Consider the following 20507-nt stretch of genomic DNA (forward strand, 5'->3'; position numbering starts at 1 on the left):
GTTTATTCTCGTAATGTGCGATTGAAGTCCCCAAATACGATTTGAATGGGTAATATGGTAAGTATGTAATCAAAACATAATTCATTTATATGTACATATATTGTATGTGCAACAACGCCCAGAGACCGTTAATCGTACGCTGCGCAACGGAATTTAAAGGCTTCACAAACACAGGAAATTCGCTACAGTCTCTCACAGATTACAACATAATTCGAATTTAATTAAAGCTCCAGTCACAAGGCCTTCTTAATCCCACAATAAATTTCTAATATCTCTCAAATTTTTCAACCGGAAACTGAATCACAAAACTGAAATATGGCGAGATAAACAAAATGGGTATAATTAAGCACATACGAATACATATTAAGGCAATCAGAGGAGTTCGTTTAAAAACTAATTGCAAATAGTTGACAAATCTAAACATTATTGGAGAAAGTATACTTCGCTCGTTTATGCAAATTGTGTTTAAGCTTATTATAAATGAGCCAAATAATATCAAAACGGAAACGTTTATCAATTAAATATTCATTGCGGAGTCATTTAGATAAATATTCTTTCTCTGTAGTTTAAGCATTATGTGATTAAATTCAGCGTTAACGGAGTGCATCGCTTGCAAAAGTGAAAAGACGAATGACTAAGTATTCTGGTTTCATCCAAGGAAAACTGATGGCGTCTAAGAATTTCCGTTGTTATGAAAATATTAAGGATACACTCTTCTTGATGGAACAACTGATCATTTTTCTAGCAAAAACTATTATATTTATCGTTTTTCTAAACCGCACACAAGCACACGAAGTAGCAAATTGAATGCAAGGCCTCAATAAATCGTATTTGCTTGAGTGAATTCAATTTTCTCACATCATTTCGCACTGTGACGATGACGATGACGTTGTTGCTGGACGCTTTAGAAAACTTATCAGTTCGTCTATAAGTCTGGCAGGCGGTGATTGAAGTGATCATCTTGCTTTATTACCTAAGGATTACTCATCATACTTCGATTTGAAATTTGATTATTTACGATTTGAAATCTTAAACGGTCATCACGCACCGCTCTTCTGGTTTAACGTGCGTCGCTGAGAGATTAAACGTGATTCAACTGCATACTTACTCAAAGTTGTGGCAAGGACTAAGCAAAGTGGCGTCAACATCGGTATCGTGCCATAAAATGCATAAATGCGAGCCGTTATTAACTGCACTTCTTGCTGCCTTTCTCAAGCAGCTTCTTGCAGAATACCGTTGTAGATCTTACACTTAATTAATTTTCTGCACTTAAACGTCCTCAAACAGAAGGAACGACGCAGCAATTCTTCAGCGCCACTGTTGTTCTTACACTTTTTGCCTCGCCGAGTAACTTCTTCGTTTGATTGATTGGTGCTTCGTGTCGTCTGCTGCTGTCGGCGCAATGCCTTACTCCCTGCACTCCTGCAGCAACGCTTCTCTAGGAAAGTAAAACTATGCCAAAACTCACCAGCCAAGTGGAAAAGTGCGGATTCCTGAAAATCCATATCAAGCGAGCGTAATGTCAGCGGCATCTAAAGGAGGAGGGGCGATGTCAAAGGAGACAAGCGCACATTTTAAATGCGCGTAAAATAAAAACAACCGCAAAACGACACTTGAGACAGTTAACCAGCTCTATAGGGTACAAGTGGAGATGCCAGGAGACTCAACTTTATAATCGTTGACGCTGTCGCATTGTTGTTGGATAGTTTAGCTTTTATTGCCTGATGTCTGCAACATTTTCTTGCGACATTCGCAATCAAGCAGTTATAGCAGGACGAGATATGTATGAAAGAGTAAATATGGTGGATACAAATGAACGAAAAGTTCCGAGAAGAAGAAGAAGAGAAAGAAGCGGTGGCAACTTGAAATTGTAAAACAAATAAATAATAAAGTTTTCTGAAAGCAAACTTCAAAACAAATAAAATCAACGGATATATACTTACATATTTAACTCGAAGTTAGGCGTGTGAGGATTCGGCTCGGTCTCTCGTGAATTTGCCTACATCAAAATGTAAAATAGATGCCAAAGTTTGAACACATTAAGAGAACTTAGCATTTTCCTACCATAAAGTAAACAAGCTGTAGCTATTATTGGGAAAAATCTTGAAGAATCATGTTTAAGATAAACAAATATTTTTAAAGGATGGTTGTGTGTTCAATGGGAAGAACTATGAAGGAACATACATTTTTTTGCGCTGTCGCGAAGATGACAGATAAAGCCATGCTCAATTCTATTGAGGAGCGAACACTTGAAATATATAGATATAGGATGTTAAACGTATCGTAAAATAGGAGTATTCTTCTTTCAGACTTTGCTTTTACCAGGTCTTCACAAGGTGAACCATTACTCGTCCAGAATTGGAGCACGCTTCATTTTTAAAGCAAATTTATTCCCAAATTATGTTCAAGGGGTTTGAGCTCGTACAATTATTGTCTCATATTCTTATTAACTTTCCATACTTATAACAACTTTCCTTCAAAGTGAAATCGTAAATTTATCATATCCAATGCGAAACAATTCAATACAATTGCGTCCAAATGTTACACGGCAAATGCACTCTCCCAAATCACCATTCAGGGTACACGCGTACATACATTCACACTTATCCACTCCTTCTTATATATTCATTCTTCCCGGATGCAAAAAAACTTAGGAAAAGTAAAGGCACCCGGCGAATACAATGAGGTATGCACAATGCCTCAGCGCTTAATCAGTTGGCGTATAAGCAAGAAAGCCACGGGCACCACACAGAGTTGCATACGTATATACAACAAAAGGTAATTGTCGATAAAAGGGTTCGTGGTTTACGACATCGGTATGCTTGGCATGCGGTCTGACGAGGCGAAAGGCAACTGAGCTGTCCGTAGGCTGCAAACTACCCACCATCGCTGCCGGTGACTTGAAGCTAAAGTTGAAGATTTTGCGCTGATTCCCGTACACTTTTGGGCAATATTTGTTTGGTTAAATATAGCTGGTGCAGATGCTGAGCCATGCACAAAAATGTGGATGAAGCTTCGGTCGTGTGAACCGAAATAAACGCCACAAATAATCGCCGGCAGGAGAGGGCTGACGAACGTAAAGAATGTGTTATACAAAACTCTCACTCTCTCTCCTCTTGAGGAATCTACCTCGGTGTAGCCGTACGCGTGCCGAGGTAGGAGAATAGAGGAACGATTATGGCAGTGGATTGTTTGGTATGCAAGTTGCTGTCATTCGTAGCCTATTGGATCATAAAAGTAGAAAGTCAATGCACGTATGGAAGCATTTCGGCGGCAAAGCTTTATCGACAAGTCCAATGTGCCAGAAACGATCAACCATTGCCTAAACGGGGTAAACATACCGTGAGGTGGGGCAAGCAGTCTTAAGACCTTTGATTGAGCTGTATGCGTGTGTAAAAATCCTCTTAAGAGCAGTTAGCAAACGGCGTTCGACTGAAATTCCAAAGGAGTACAGACTCTCGATTGTGTATATGTTCCGTTATAGCCTGCAGCCTGTATCTCTAATATATGTACATACAAACACATCTGCGGGATAAATACAGCATCGAGTTCAATAAAACATTCGCACGCTCAGCAAAAGCGAAACTGCCAGCTCAATACATTCGTATGTGACCACACATGCCCATGTAAACACACACATATATGATTGTTTTTGTATGCGAGTGAAGTTACCCGTCTCAAGCAAGAGAAATTCTAATTGAATTTCCGTTGCCTTAGCGGGAATTTTCGGCTTAAAGACACCCACACACGTTCTCCATCTTTGTTTTATTTATCTGTACATCTACCATTGTGTGTGTGAATGTACGACCGTGTAAGTGTGTGTGTGCAATGAAGTGCATGTACATTTGATTGGAGGCAGAGCAATTTAAATAAAGACGGTTGTTGCTCTGGGCGCGGCTAACGAGTTTCACGCACTGGACATCTAGCCTTTCAAGTATTTATTAACACAAACATAACATGAGATTACAGTGAACAGTCAAAAATATGAACAAAAAAATAAAATTGTGACCCACTAACTAAACTAATTCACAAAAACCCTGTTATCTAAACAAAACTTAACTAACAAAGTGACCAGACCAGAAGTCTATCCGTCCTTTTCGGTTATAAATTAAACTCATAAAACAATTTTAGTTTTCTTACAATGTTCTAGATTTTGTTATAATTGGGCAAATCAACTCCTCTCTCTCCTGATTCAAAATAGGCCAAGAAGTGAAGGAAAAAAGTTGTTATTTTTATTTTATTTCTCCCTTATAATACAAAACTAATGCAGCGCTTAATAAAAAATACTATTATGGAGCTCAACACAGAACCCTTGATTCATTTGTATATCTTCAAGTAAATCGATAGTAACAAATCACGTAATTATATCGAAACAGAAATTGTTTCTTTCCAATACGCAGTATACGTATGTATGTTTACTACACGCCCTTTGATTGTTGACTTGTTAAATTTCGAGCTGATATTGACAAGTTGAGGGAAAACTGACACTGACGCAGAATTTCATGGAAATTATATTTTTGCACACAAGCTAAGTTTGCGAGATGTAAACTATAGGAAACCTCAATTGAAAAACGTTAAATATACTCCATGTTCACAAACTGAATATTAATTCCGTAAATTTCTTTATTTTGATATTTCAAACAATCTGAATAAAATAACAGTTTCAGAAGCCAGGGCTTGTATATAGTTAACACAGCGCGGTTCACGATAAAGAATTGGCGTTTTGGCGTTTATACCTTTTTTCAATTTTCTAATTTAAATAAAATGTTTTGTTTTAATTTTAAAGAAAAAATGTGTTACTTCAACTTACCTTTCCCGAGGGCGCAAAAGGATACGCGGTCTTCCTCTCAGCAAATGCCGCCAGCGAAACCGTGCCAAACAAGCGTTACTATTGTCGGTTAGACACGGCCAACGGCATACCTTTTGTCTGCCGCAGTTGCTCACTGAAGCAGATTCTCCGATAAAAAACAAAAAGGCCACATATTTTGGTGCAATTGAAAATTCCATAAGAGAGTTTTGGAATAGGGATTCACTGCTTTGCAGCTTATTAACCCCAATAAGGAGGGTTAAGCCTACAGCACAAAGCCAGCAGCAGCTGTGAGGCAGCCAGAAAAGACAATTCGTTTTTAGGTTCGCATTGCGTACATGCATACATACTCGTACACGGCTCCTGCTAATATGTATGTATCAGGCGGCTCACTTGGAGCCGACTAGAGAATAGAAAAGGCCTAATCAATTCAAATTCTCACAAACGTAAACGCAAACGGTGGCAAGTACTATGCTTCTAGTGTGGGGAAGCTCTGACAGCCAGACACACATAACGAAACCGCTAGACTAACTGGTAGAAGTTGGAAATTTGTGAACAGAGAATTTAGATTTATTTTTTTTTTCTTGAAAGCTCTTTGCCAGTGCCTTTGAATTGTACAGGAATGCTTATTGTCGGAGATGGGTTCGAATTCTTGCCACTTAAGGTAAGAAACCAAAACTTAATAGTAATAACAAAATAGATAAGTAGATAAAATAAAAGCCGTTTAATGTATAAGGTTATATAATTTAAGCCAATTAATTCCAAATAAATAAATATTTATTGAAGATCCCTGTCTTTGTTCGGGTTTTTTTTTTTCATTTGTGGCGAACGCACTGATAGATAGATAAAATTTTAATGGTTTCAAATACTTGGGAATAAAGTCAGAACCCATGGAACCATGGAAGTACCACCTACCGGTACTTACTGAGGTAGTTGCAGGCAATCTCAGGGGTCACCCTACTAAAGCACTTTGGTCCAAGCCTTATGCAAACATATCTAAACAATGTTCGTGTGTATGCGTGGGCTCACTTTGTAGTCACTTCCGCAGAATCAGTTGTCTGTGAGAGCGCAGTCTCACTGGCGCTATAAGCTGAGCTGTGTAACAGTTTTGGTGACAGAACATCAGCAGTTGTCTCCTCTCGATGACTCTAGTCGCAGATTTACCACATAGTAATGACACGTTGCAGCAAGAGCAACTGCCACAGAAACCGTTACAAAAACCGCGATTTGCTCTGCGGCTTTGGCCCTGACAGTGACAGCTGCTGACTGGTTGATATTTGTGGCAAGCGACAGCGTACTAGACATAACACATATGTGGCACAGCTATCTGTAGCAACAAAAGCAATAACAGCAACAGCGGCTTGCAATTGAAGTGTCCGAAATTGTTAAAATAGGAACCATAATTTGTTTAATAACACACCACTATATTATTTCTTTTTTTTTTTAAATTAACCCTTTTTGGACAACTCTCTCCTCTTACGCTTTGATTGGCACTGCAATTTCCGTTTCACTATTTATTAATTCTTCAATCGTCGCCTTTCAAAACTGATCACCGCCAAAAGCGGTCACTCGAAATTCCCTTTTGAAACACCTACTTCTGGCCGCTTAACGGTCTGCTTTGGAAGCCAGCTTTTCGTCGCGCGCTTTAATTCTTTGACTTTGGCGATTCATTTATATCATAAGCATGCTTATTTACCCGAAATTCGACTGAAAAGAGAACTCCTTGAAGTGGGACTTCAAATTGAAGCGCGTTCTGCTAAAAGTATAAACTATTTTGAACGCGCATATTTGAAGTGCACGTGTCGCCCTGGCTGCGCTAGCCCTCGCAGTTGGTTACTCATTAGCGGGTTGGCATGGCAGTAATGGGCGGACGCGGCGGGAGTGGCGGGAGCGGCGGCGCACAAACGGTGCCCATAAAATATAATTGCAATAGAACTGCTTAGATGAGTCGACAACAACTGTAACACCCATGTACAACAATCACGCCGAAACAAATCGAAAAAACTTTAGAAATGGAAAACATCACGTTTGAATACTCGCGGTGCCGCGGGCGTATACGCAACACGCCGAGAACAAGCTACTTCGGAGGTTTTGCGGCATTTGAGTTTTACATTTTTATCGACACTCTGGCGAACTTATTATTACTAAACTCGTAAATTATTTTTTAAATAGTTAAGCATTTTTGTTCTTATAATAGTTATAATTTGTAGCTACTTGCACTCGACAATTTGTTTACCTTACATTGACACTGTAATTATAGTGGAAGTATGTATGCGTATTAGTTATATTTAATTAAATTTATTTCGCCACTTGTGATTTGTTTTTAATATTCCATCAAAGTGCTTTTTTATGACACTTCTCATACTTTAATCAGTCGAAGTGGTTTTTGCTTTATTTTTGTTTTTGGTTTTATTTGGGCTGCTGCTCAACGTCGCACGAAAGCAATCGGCATATTTGTATTTCAGGCAGTTAGTTTGTCGGTTGTTCGGATAATTTTCTAATTGTTTGCCCGACTAACGTTCAATTGTTACATCTGTATACGTCCACAAATTACCCGCGCTCGACACAAGACTCACGGGGCGGACGACAATGAGCGCTATGAATACTGTCACTCACTTTCCACTGGCGTGCTGTATCATCCCCTTAACTTTACAGCTTTTCTTTCTTATCATACATCGCTTGTCTTTTGCTTTAACATATATTTTCTTTTTATCTTATTGAACTCAATATTATCTATGTTTGTTATACACAAATCGCGCGCAATCCGCAAACGACGTGGCAGCACACCAAACAGTTCACTTACGAATGAGCTGTCGCATGCCTGAGCAATTTAGCTGCGGCTGTCGCTAGACCCAAGCGGGCAGCGCAGTCGTCGTGCTCTGCTTCATGGTTATTAGGCGCCGCGTCGAGCCGAACATCGACGAGCAGCAGCAGCATGCGAAACGTCGCGCCTCGCATAAGCAGTACGACAGTAATGCACATTTTTCCGCGCAATGGCGTTGCCACCCACTGAGTGGGGAGCTGCCGTTTGAGTCACTCATAATCGCAAATAACCTGAGTGATTGAGTGAACCGCTAACGTACATATGTACATATACATGTCTTGTCATGTCATGACAAATTACCACGCACAATGGAAGGCAGCTGTTCAAGAAAATATTTAAGTTTAACTTTTTTGATCATGATTCAATAAAAAAAAAATATACGAGTATCTAACTGCTGCTAAATAAAACGAAAATATTTTACTCTTTCTTATAGATCTATTTATATTTTAAGGATTTTCAAAACATTGATTTAGCAATCTTACTTCCACAGTTGATCCACATATGAACTAAATCTCGTTGGAAGCTTATATATCTCCCGTAAACTTGTCAAAATGAAAGTCCGGTTAATTCTCTTTTAAAGTAATTAATTTAATTTTCTTTCAAGGTGTATATACATAAATATAAATAATGTATATATGTATGTACATATACATATATGTATGTATATGTCGCCTTTGAAATATAATGCCGCTGTGTGTAAATTTGAAGAACTCATATGAGATTTTTGGTATTGACTTTCTCTTAAATTCATCTCATTTCAACTCTTACACTCAGTCCTACCTCAACAAATTCACTAGTCGTGTGAATACGTGTGCACTAACGTTCTCATGCGCTCAAATTCCTCTAGATAACAGCAAAGGTCATTTGGCAAGCTCAAACGGCCCGCAAGGAAAGAGTGAACCAACCAGAACGCACGAACGCGTACACAACACTTCACCGAGCTTCAAACAGAAAATAGCCCACGTGAACAGAAGCGCTAACGTCTTCATCGTCGCTCATATTTTCAATACATTTAAGCGATATACCATTGCGGCCGACTTCGTATCGAGCAGCGCAGCATCGCTAGGTCACTAATACCATTGGATGAATCGTTGCTCGGCGCGCCGAAGTGCATGAACGAGGCACAAATATCAACGGCGACTCGGGTGTGAAATGGAAATTGGGAATCTGTGTTAATCGGTTAGATAATAACAGCGGGCTGTTATTGCTGCGTTCGCCATGTCCCACTAGCCGACTATCGGTGCAGAGTAGGTTAGCAGCAGGCAAATCAGCGAGACAGTGGCAAGCCACCCACCGTAACCCACCACCGAGTAGGGAAGAATTAAGAAAATACTCTCGAGTCTCTTACTCTCACTGGTTCGTATGCGCACACTCTTCTCTACGCTCTTTACTTATCGGCGGTGTTGTTGTTATATTTGTCAGTATGCAAATGTTCTTCACAGAATGCACCAAATTAGTGACTTAATCATTGACCAGGCTTGTATATAGATGAATCTATACCTGCTCCCTTTGATTTTTTTCATTTTACTTTTTCCAATGTTGTCCTTAACCATTCCAACTCTCCAGTAGGAATGAGCGGGTCCTGCGCCTGAAAACATCAACAAAATTTTATACTTTTTTGAATATCACCTATTTGACTAAGTGATGCTTGCAACTAAATTTAAGTCATGCAAAGTCAGCGCCACACTAGCAGACTATCAACGGTAGGCTATGAAAAATAAAAGAAGGGCACATATTTAGTTCATTGTAGAAACCTATATTTCTACAATATTTTAGTTGCGTCGCATTTCTAATAAACTAATCAAAAAACGAAACTAAAATGCTGGAGCCCCGATCCTATTTTCTATTGCTATTTAAGGTACTAACTTTTTTAACTTTTTTTGCCGTTTCGCTGACGCTAACACGACTTCCAAACTTCTTCATCCGAGAAACAAAAGTTCCAGCAATTCCGCTTCGCCCGCTCCCAAAACTTGATAAAGCAATACGACGAGTCCAATGACAAAACGATCAAGTTCAGATATATGTATGTAATTTATTCAAATCCTTGTTTCATCATACAAACATACAATTGTATGTTATACGCTAAGGATTGAGATATTTCTGCTGCGCTCCAACTATGATGCTCTTACTCAGAAACCGTTAAACTGGGAGTGTAAATAACAGTAAAATGTCGCACGACTGACGAGTGACTGCCTGCCTTTGAATTAACTGTTTGCTGAGTGTAATTCAAGGCCACCGCCAGCATTTGGCGCTATTTTGAGCGTAGGTGTCAAGGCGAAAGCCGTCGCTTTTATAACCGTTAAGGGATTGTTTTTTAAATCGGTTGAGTGTTCTGCCTATCGTCTCTGCCGCCCTTTTTATGTGTTTCAATATTATGTCTTTAGGTTTGGGGTAGGCTAGTCTTAGGCAACCTCATTTACACCTGTTTTATGTCTTTCATTTCTCTTAAGAAAGGCATAGACAAGGAATATTATCGCTTTCTTCCGCCAGCGCCGTCATAATTATCATCATCAGCGTCGCTAGCACAGCAGCCCTTAACTTTGTCATCGTGGCCGTTATTATCAGCAATACAAAAACAAATAATCTGGGGCGCTTTAAGTTTTATGATGTTGTAAGTGAGTAGGCACGCCGTTGTCGCAAGTTTATATTGCTTTTATCTAGTTTCTAACTTTCTCCTTCATTCTGCTCACGTTCATGAATTTTGTAGTAATTTCTCTTGTTTTTATTGACGTTTTTATTCAAAATACCTATAATTGTTGTTGTCATCGAAGGATGTTAATATAATTCTTTATTCCGAGTTAATTTTGTTGAAGAAGTGTTTATTCAAAGAAGGAATTGCTTATTCTGAAAAATAATACAAGGTGGTTTCCAAAGTAAGCATGTCTTAAAAAAAACAGAATAAATGGTTTTTTTTGGCAAAATCAACTTATTTTATCCAAAATAGTCTCCTTCTCAGTCAGCTTGGAATTCTTTTTGGTGCTGGAGACTATACATTCGTTCTTACAGATAAAAACAACAATATTTGTACTTTTCTTAGTAGACGTCCTTGGTTCATTTTCTTTTTCTTAGTTGCATGTTTTGTGTTCTCAAGAACACCAAACATCTGAATCTGAATGATATCTCTGTATTTTCCCCATTAGAAAACCGAAAAGGTATACTGCGGTCTCATTCGTAGAATTACGATATGTTCTTATGTATTGGACTCCAGTCGGAGTAATAATGAGAAATTGCAGTCTTTTGAAATCTCGTTCATTTCTACTTCGGAAAATCAAAGAATTCTACATGCTACTTAGAGCTCTTCAAAGCACCACCGATTGTGGTATTCTATTCTCAAAACTGGTGAATGTGTCATTATGCGTAAATTTAAATTTTATCCATTCGCCAAGTTTTTGCCCATACATTTTGTTTTATTGCTTTTTGTGTCATTCTTAGGAAATTCTCCCTCAGGCCTTTTTGTTCAAATGTGTCTGAAACTTTCTTTTCATTAAGCTGTTTGTCATATTTGCACGCTTCACACTTGGACAAACTCCCTCCATGTTGTTAGTGTCAAAATACAACTCAAAATGGACGCATAAACGAGAAAATGGTAGAACGCATACAATCATACATATGTACCCACACATGTACAGACTTAAACATCATGAAATGGGGCAAAATATGGCGAAAGTTACGAAAGAAAAATACAGATAACGGCACATCTAAGTATGTAAAAGTGTAATAAAGTCTAACTGAGCAGCTGAAAAGCGATTGTGAAATGCTAGTGATTGGCAAATAAAAGGACCCTCTGACCAAGGCAGAAGCTTGTCGTTATGATTTAAATTGTTGGGATGCTGTCTTCTGCCTCACCCCTCTCACGGCACTTATAATAAATAGAAGGATGTTTATAATATTAGAATTTGATTGCGGAGCTGTTTAAGCTTATTAATGCAAATATAATGATCAAATCTTCTTGGCAAATGTGAAACTCTATCTAAGGGCTTGAAAGTATTCGCTCATATTACCACGAAAGCAGAGCAGAAGCAGCAAATTAACACTGAATCACCGGAGCACATTTAAACAAAAAATATTTGTAACTCATTTGAACTGAGCTGGCAAAGTAAGTTTAAATCCGACCAAAGAATTCGGCGTTTCTTACTGGATTTAATGAAATGCATGCAGCGATTTTTATAACGGTACGAGCAAGATAAAAGTTCCGTTCAACCTCCATTTCTTTCTTTTTTACTGCTGCTTTTGAAAGAAAGCAAACATTCTTCTCCATTTACCGCGACGCATTTATTCACAGCTTCATTCGGCACGCAAATCCGCAAGATTACCGAATGGGACTTTTAGTCAAGCCAAGGGTTCCGTCCTTTTTTCAGCAATGCCGCTTTGTTGTTTTCGTTCGTAGTTCGGCGTAACTGCCGTTACTGAAACAATCACATTTGCATTCCTTTTAAACTGAAAAATTACTAATTTCTATAATGATAAAATCTCGTCCCGAATTAATGGTTTAGACTTACACCAAATAAGTCTTTTAGATGATATCATTTTATTATCGGAGGATTTCGGATAAGGTTCGTTAGGTTCATAAGCTTAATCCTGTTGAAGAAATGGTTCCAAAAGTCGAATATCCTCTCAACACAACAAAATAGGATACCATTGCATAGCATACTTTGCACAGTGGAAGTCTCAGTCTAAAAAATTAATAATTTCAAATTTTAGAGCCAAAGGTCATATGACTAAATGCACACCAGTAATAATTTCCCCACATTACAATATGTAATAGGCTGGGTATTCGCAAAGCAAAACAACCACATACAATTACGAGTTTTAATACATTTAAAAAATTTAGCGTTAGAAATAAATATAAAAGAACTCTTATCTGTTAAGTCTAGTATTGGCTTTTGTACTTCCCTTGGGGCGTTTCGTGGCCTTCCGCGCATTTCTTTCTCCAGCCGCGCTGTTCTTCTCTACAACCACAGGTTCAGCACATGGGGATCGAAAGTTTACAGGCACACCTGGAACTTGCTTTTTGTCTATAAGAAAATCCGTCAGCTTAGGATATTCGGACGTAATTTTTCCTGTGACAGGGATCGGACTTCTTAATGTTCTCTCATACTTTATAGGCATATGCCTAAAAGCTGGTGTACGTCTTAAAGAGTTATTATCGATACCTATTATATGCGGCACATATTCGGTGGCTTTAATGATTGCATGTTTTAATTGTTCTGAACTGATCACTTTTGCCGTTTCCAAGGCTGCGTCCGCATAATCAACGATCTGAGGTCTTTGTGTTATTCCCCTCGAAGTGCCGGCATCCAACCGTAAGGATGGTACGAAAACTCCGCTTTGTTGTTGAGCGTAATTCAAAATTTCCCTGGCAGCCTCGGCAGTCAGTCTGGCTTTTGCTGCTTTGGCCGCATTCGCAACTTCTTTTCGTCGCCTCCGCTGAGCTGCTTGATTTTCTTCAAAGACTCTATGTCTCTGAATATCCCTCGCCCTGTATTTCATCATTTTCCTTTCCTAAGTATCGGAAGCGTTATTTTTTACATTTTCTCAATTTATGGTTATGAAAGCCTTACCAATTCCTGCTTTTGTTGCTCTCTTAACTTGATACATTCCTTAAGGTGCCTAAATTGCTGTTGTTGCTGCTCTGCACGTATTTCTCCAGCTGATATTTTGAACAGTCCCTCCATGTTTTTTCCCTGAGACTGCACAATTTTCCCTTTGAGCAAAGCTTTCTTAATGACTCTCCTGATAACAGGCAGTGTAAACTTTCCATCCACATATGGATAGTGGTTAATTATGAATTTCTTGATCGCAACTACCGATGAACCGTTGCGCTCACAGAGACCTTTCAGTGCTCGCAGCACGAGGGCCTCCGCGCTAAACTTTCGATATTGCAAACAGGCATTCGAACTCCAAGACGTTATGCCCGAACTGTTATCTTGAACACATTCGTGTGCGGACCTGTTAGAGGGACGCCTTTTCAAAAACTCAAGATCACTCTTGAGCATTTCTTTGGGCTTGTCTATATTTTTATGATGCTTTTTCATTTTCCTCAATTTTTTTGTTTGTAGACTTTAATTTACGAATTTCACAAAAATTTATTTATTTACATTTATTAAGAATTTCAATGCAACGTTTTTTAATATTTATTTATGTTTCATATTTTGAGCAAATCTACTAGATGAAACCCGAATGTATTTTCGATAAATATTTATTTTTATTTCATATGTGCATGTTCGTGTTCGAAAGGATGTGCTCCTCCAGTCGACGCAAGGGAGAAGTTGAGTACTATATTGATAACTCATTCTGTGCGATAAGCCGATCAGATACAAAGGTACGTTTTGAAAATAAATAATTCAGTGGGTCATATTGCATTCTTCTTGCATGTCTCTTCTCTCTCGCTGTAAAACTGATGATGACAGAGAAAACAACCCTTTTCCAAAATTCATGATAATATGTATCGTATTTATTAATTTATGTCTAAAACAAATCTCATCAAAATTGAATATTTATTGTAGAAGCAAAAAAGTTAAAAAAAAAACCACATTCATTATACCTTGAACACCTTCAACACTACATAATAGATACTTATTCATCACAATGAGAAACTGCAAAAATCATAAACATATTGTGCAGTTGTTATTTTGTCTTGACTTTCTTTGCTGCAGTCTTCTTGTTGGGCTTCACAACATCTGCATCTCCAGAGCCCGTTTCGACATTTTCCATAGCAGCAGCTTTACCTTTGGCGGTTGTTTTCTTTTTCGACGCAGTTACTGTTTTTCCCTTCTCCTCTTTCGTTATAGCAGACGCCGACTTGGGAGCCACCAGGTTATTATTTTTGATGGTTTTTTTGGTAGTGGAATCCACGGTTTGAGCTTTGTTTTGTTCGGCCCCTTTGGTTTTTTTACCCGGCTTACCATTATCAATGGATGCTTCTTTCACCTCTTTCGTTTTGGTAGTTTTCTTCGCAGATGGTGGATCGATCGCTTTTAGGGCAACGGATATTTTTGGCATCTTCGTAGTTGATTCACTTCCGTCTTTCAATTTTATTGCACTGTTCGAACCTTTTGCTTTTGCTTTCTTTGTCACTTTTGCAGACTTTATCTCTCCTTTTTCTGTTTTGTTTGCTGCCGCTTTGGGTTGTTTCTTTACTTTGTCAGCAGCCTGAATTAAATAATTTCGATATTTATAAAAACCATATCATAAACAAAACTATTGGTACTTACTTGGTCAATTTTAGGTTTTTTGACCAACTTTTTCCGATTCTGTCGCTCTTTCTTCTCTTCCAAGCGATTTGTACCTGGCGATACCTTAAATGAACCACCCAACCCAGTGCCCTTCGATTGCACCAACTTTCCACTAACCAATGCTTTCTTAATATAGCTCTTGATCAGTTTCATTGTCCGTGGTCCGTCTAACTGGGGATAATTGTTCATGACGTATTTTTTTATGGCAATGGCCGAGGAACCACCACGCTCGTTTAGACTTCTTATCGCAGCAAGAACCATGATCTCGGTACTGACATTTTTGAGACGCGCAGGTAAACTTACACCATTCGCCATGGGTTTCGTCTTGCTTGAAGATTTGACTATATTGAATTCCGGCCCTTTCATTGGTGGTTCTTCTTTTATACCATTGATTTTATGAGTACCATTAACACCTCTGAATATAGTATCGACCTCACTACTTGACGATGCTTCAGAGTTGCCTGCATTTTTATTCGACAACTTCCCTCCAGTGTTCTCCGCTCCAGATTCCTTTTCATTGTCAGTATTATCTGAAGCCTGCTCATCTTCATTGGATTCATCAGAATCGGCTTCATCTTCGCCTACATCCGAATCACCTTGGGATTCCTCCTCACTCACTTCTTCATCTTCGTCATCATCTGAAGTTTCAACTGAACTGTACACAAATAATTTCATAATTCAACAATAAATTTCTTGTTCACTATAAAACTAACAAAATCGAATGTTCGAAATGATTACTGAAGCGATATTGACAGCCAACAAATGCTCAATTTTGTGTAAATGCAGTAATGTTTGAAACGGTTTATTTAACCCACAAAATGATCGCATTAACTGACAAATAGATTGAACCAAATAGAAAACTAATATACACATTAAAAAAAGAGAATCTATAGATAGGAATTTTGACAAACTATCACTGATTTAATTATTTTTTATTTTATTAGCAAAATGTTAAGAAATGCAAAAAGGCATAATAATTAGCATCCCTACGCGACTCTTTTACAATAGATCGGTGATCGGCTCTGCGAATGCACCATCGCCTGTCCGCCAATCGCTTCGTTGTTGTTTATAAAGCATAAATAACTCACGTACATATGCAAATAACTGTAAACATTTGTCAGTTTAGTTTCTTAGCACCAAAAAGAGAAATAGAATTCGCATTACATAAGGCATCGCATTATTTTCTTACCAAACCATCGTCTTTTGATTTATAGAATTACTCTCTTGTACATTTTGAAATGATTAAGTCAATCGGATGGGTAGTCTGGATCTCCATTGGAGCTTTTCTAGTTGTGCGCCCAGCTTTAGCTATGATACCCGAAGGTGTAACGGAATCCCTGATTTAGACGCTAATGACCTAATTGCAATTTTTAACCTAAGAATGTCTTTTCTGTTTTTCTTTTTCAAACTATGATACTCCTAAAATGAAGAAATAATGGAGGTCGCTTGCGCCGAGGATGAGCATTGCCATTATTACGAAACGGAAAAAGTTACATCGTCCTGCGTCCATGGCTTGTGCCATTGTTTCAACAACCAAACGAATGTGAACGTTACCTGTGAACCGAAAGTAGTGATTAGTGAAGTGAAGCAGTGATTATAATCTAGTAATTCAATTGCTTTGTAGATTCTCCATACGAATAACATAATCGGTGGTAACTGTCCTTGCAAGCTCCCGCATGCCGAATGTCATCAAGCGGACTATCTCTGCTACTGCGAGGACGACTATGTACCTACAATAGACAGAAGACGGTGCATACCGAGTAAGAAAATAAGTTAAACGGATTTATCTAGTTGTTTTATTTAACTCTTTCATTGTAGAACAAGTACCATTGGGCGAACCATGCGAAACTAATGAACAATGTCTGTTTTCTACTGTATTCAGTCACTGTGATTGGAGCACAAAAAACTGTTCCTGCGATGCTGGCTTTTTAAGGAATGGCTCCATATGTCTATCGCAAACCAGTAAGTTAAATGGAGTAGGTAGATTGTTAAGATAATTTCTTTCTTATTTCACTAACCATACATTCGGAGACGCTCTAGAATGAGCATACGTTTTTCACTAGCCTTTATTAAAGCTTTGAAAGTTATAGTTATTTTAATGAAGCTAATACGTTTAACCATAACAATTCTCCACTTTCTTATACATCTATTTCATTACGAAAGAGAGCAGAGCTAAATGTGACGACAGAATGAGGTGCTCACAACACGGACCGCACAAAATTTGTTTTCCGGAAGTAGGCGAGTGTGTTTGCGAACAGGGCTACGTAAGTGCAAACACTTCGGAGGAATGTCTGCCGGGTCGAAAACTCCACGAAGACTGCCAGGATGCGAGCCAATGCTATGCTTTTATGGGACCAGGTGCTACCTGTGAGAACGGCAAATGTCAGTGTAGGGTGGAATATACAATTGCGACGAGAAAAACTAAGGAAAACCGCTATAGTATTGCCTTAGAAAAAGTCTGCACACCCTTAGTGGGTAAGTATCTACACAAGTTGCACACGAGTGGTGTATGTTCCTTCAATTAATCTATATATCACCTGTAGAAGTCGGCCAGTATTGCACTATTAATGAGCACTGTAACAATGGACCTGAAGACGAGAATGAGCAGTTGATGGAATGTGATCACGGCGAATGTGCCTGCCGGTTTGGCTTCAAAAACCAAGTACCGTGCTCGTCCACGGCCTCAAGTGTGAACGTTAAAAAAGCTTTGCTGTGTATTATATTGGCGATGATGGGTTTGCAAATGCATTAATTGAAATAGGAGGCTCAAAAGACTCGCAGTGCCTAAGCATTATGCAAAAATTTGGAAAAGTCCAATTTATATAAAACCTTAGTTTGTAGAATGTGAAGATATGCATTATAGTTAATGATAAAGAAATTAAAAATTAATAAATAAAATATGGTGAAATTCTGCTGCACCGAAATAATAATACCCTCCACAGCTACATAATAGGTAATGAAGGGCTAAGATCTGGTTTAACCGAACATTTCATACTCTTGCAGTTGCAACACGCCGGCGAAATTCCTTTAGGTGCTGGCAAAACTTTATAGTACTAAAATAAAAACTTGTTGTTTTCAAATATTCATCATTCGACGAAATCGTGAATAATCAAAATTAGTATCTTCTTGACCTATGTATATGAAGGCCGTAAACTTAGAATTCGTTTTATTTACTTATTTTAGTTCTCAGCTAAAATTATATTAAATATCTCTTCAAATGAGATATATGTATGTGATATCATCAACTCGACCGTAGAGGCTTAATTTAATACGAAATATTAAGGTAATGGGGAAAACGTCAACCAGAGGATCGTAATTAATTACTTGAGCGATATGAGGTTTAGACCAAGGTTTACTACTGTCAAATTGAAAGGTGAATTTAAATATTCTATTTCGCGTGCTTTTCGAATTGGTAAATTTTTCTGTAAATTGGTCTATTAGTGCCATCTACATATGCTAAATTTCACGTCAAAATATTCATTGCTACATATTTGAGATGCGTGCCGTTTTCTAAGGCTCTGAAAGTGAATTCTTCGATTTTTACTATGTCTGAATTTATTGAACAAAGAAGTGTGACAATGCACCATCTCATACTGAATTGGTTATTCATGAGCATTTCGGCACATTTCACCTTATCTACCTTCTTGTAACTTCTGGCTATTCAACAAATTCATATGACTACTCCGACGACACCGTTTTGACACAATTGAGGATATAAAAGCTAAATCGAAGAAGGCTCTGATGGCAATCACGACGGAGGATTTTTCCAAGTGCTATGATGACTGGAAAATTCGTTGGCATAAGTGTATTGCAGCGGGAGGGAATTACTTTGAAGGAGATGAAATGGACAAAATTCAATTTGATCACAGTAGTCGACCAATTCCATTCTAATTCAACGTTACTCTACAAAATTTTTAGAAAAACTGGCTCATTTGGCTTCATTAAAATATCGCGCATTTTAATTTTAAATACAGGTGGAAAGACAGAACTCAATATATGGGAGTATTGTGTCAGGTATAGTCGAGAACTTAATTATAGGTAATTTTACATATAAATAATGCTCACTGACTGACATATTCTGCACGAAACTGGTTAGAATAGCGATTATATAATAAGTAGTAAATGGTGGTTGGAGGTAGTATTGCCTAAATTGTTAATCAATTTTAAACAAGATTACATATAATTAACATAGGACTAATAAAATGCTCCCAAAGTTCCTCCCATACCATCACCAAACATATAGAGTAAAAATTCTAAAATCCTGATGACAGTTATACTTGTATGGAGACTAGATCAAGTTTTCGCCCAATGTTATCGATTTCAGCCCAAAAGATACGAGAAATTATATAATTATACTGTAGAGACTGGAGTCCGAATAATCGGTACATTGCGGGTAACGATATATGTGGCTTCACCTAGAAGAGGGCGGTGACACGCCCATTTCCTAATTTTGACTTGGAGCCTTATAAAATTTTCTAAGTTTAATTATTTATCGTTATTTATTGTATTCGACAGGGGTTCTTACGGGTTTCATTTGAGCGAATTTCGTTCTTTTGGCTTCAACGGTTTGCGAGATACATTAATCCTATTAGAGGGCGGAGCTACTCCCATTTTCTCAAAATATTTAGCCCACCTGTACCTTTTGCCAAGGATTAAGATGTGTTTTAGGTGATACATACAACCGTTAGGTGAACAAAACTATTATACTCTGAAGCAACATGTTTTATGGGGATCCGATCGAAACAAAATTTCGTAAAGATGTCTTGTACATAAGTTTTCCAATGAGCTGCTTCTTGGGGGAAAAAGTGTGGCAAAATGGCTCTATCTCAACAACTGAGCGACTCCATATACAAACGAACGCTGATTATCTGGGTGTTACAAACTTCATGGCAAATGTAATATGCCTTGTTCAGATTATAAAAATTAATTTAATTTATTAACTTTATTACTGACTTTAGTAAAGTTACAAAAATAATTGTACGTGATGGAAAATTGTTGAACTCAAATATTATATAATACTCCATAGACCTCTTCGGCTATAACAACGTAAACGGTGTATACTCCAATCAAGAAGATTGACCTCTTAGCACATTAGTCGTGAATTTTTCCTTCAGATTTTATTTTCTTTTTTAATAAACAATTATTCTTCTAGTAGATACCAATAGGCAAATTTTTGATCGCAAGCAAAAAGATATGCGTGCTTTTTTCCAAAATCTCAATTTTTAAATATTGTCTAATAAGGTACTGAAAGAAATCTATACCAAATAATTATTTCAAGCAATGCATTTTTTTAGATACATATGTATATACAAACTCCCCAGCAACTTTTCTCGCTTTCAAGTTTCATTTCTCTATAGCACCACGACAGTAGGGTGATCAAAAGCAGCAAACCAATGATCAATGAAAACATAAATTTAACAGAGTAATACATTTGTCTCTCACTTTATTGTTGTAGTTAATATACATAGTTTCATAAATTTTATTTTATACATACATAAATTGTATTATTAAATTTATATATATTATAAACTTTCTCTATATTTCTGCTTCCGCTATTGCGTTCTAGTTTACAACAAACATTGTTAAGAACTATTATCATTATTATCATCCAGAGGTTAGTTTCAACAAATTTTACAGTACG

At 37.8% G+C, this 20507-nt stretch overlaps 3 protein-coding genes across 3 annotated transcripts; 1 reads left to right on the plus strand and 2 right to left on the minus strand.

Annotated features, from left to right (window-relative positions):
- Positions 1-12426: 12426 nt before the first annotated feature.
- LOC108978695 (histone H1.3-like) lies at positions 12427-13713 on the minus strand. The gene is made up of 2 exons (XM_018949093.1): positions 13193-13713; positions 12427-13133 (listed from the first exon to the last, which is right to left on the minus strand). The coding sequence occupies exons 1-2, from the start codon at positions 13664-13666 to the stop codon at positions 12489-12491; spliced, it is 1119 nt and encodes a 372-aa protein (XP_018804638.1). The 5' UTR covers positions 13667-13713; the 3' UTR covers positions 12427-12488.
- Positions 13714-14109: 396 nt separating this feature from the next.
- LOC108978678 (histone H1.3-like) lies at positions 14110-15871 on the minus strand. The gene is made up of 2 exons (XM_018949072.1): positions 14846-15871; positions 14110-14783 (listed from the first exon to the last, which is right to left on the minus strand). Exons 1-2 carry the CDS (start codon positions 15539-15541, stop codon positions 14259-14261), a joined length of 1221 nt encoding a protein of 406 aa, XP_018804617.1. The 5' UTR covers positions 15542-15871; the 3' UTR covers positions 14110-14258.
- Positions 15872-15981: 110 nt separating this feature from the next.
- Positions 15982-17796, plus strand: LOC108978679 (cell death abnormality protein 1). The gene is made up of 6 exons (XM_018949073.1): positions 15982-16189; positions 16297-16433; positions 16491-16626; positions 16685-16828; positions 17030-17341; positions 17410-17796. Exons 1-6 carry the CDS (start codon positions 16105-16107, stop codon positions 17616-17618), a joined length of 1023 nt encoding a protein of 340 aa, XP_018804618.1. The 5' UTR covers positions 15982-16104; the 3' UTR covers positions 17619-17796.
- The last annotated feature ends 2711 nt before the right edge of the window (positions 17797-20507 follow it).

This window comes from Bactrocera latifrons, unplaced genomic scaffold, assembly GCF_001853355.1.
Source record: "Bactrocera latifrons isolate USDA-ARS-PBARC rearing strain unplaced genomic scaffold, ASM185335v1 scaffold_126, whole genome shotgun sequence".
Lineage (NCBI taxonomy): Eukaryota > Metazoa > Arthropoda > Insecta > Diptera > Tephritidae > Bactrocera > Bactrocera latifrons.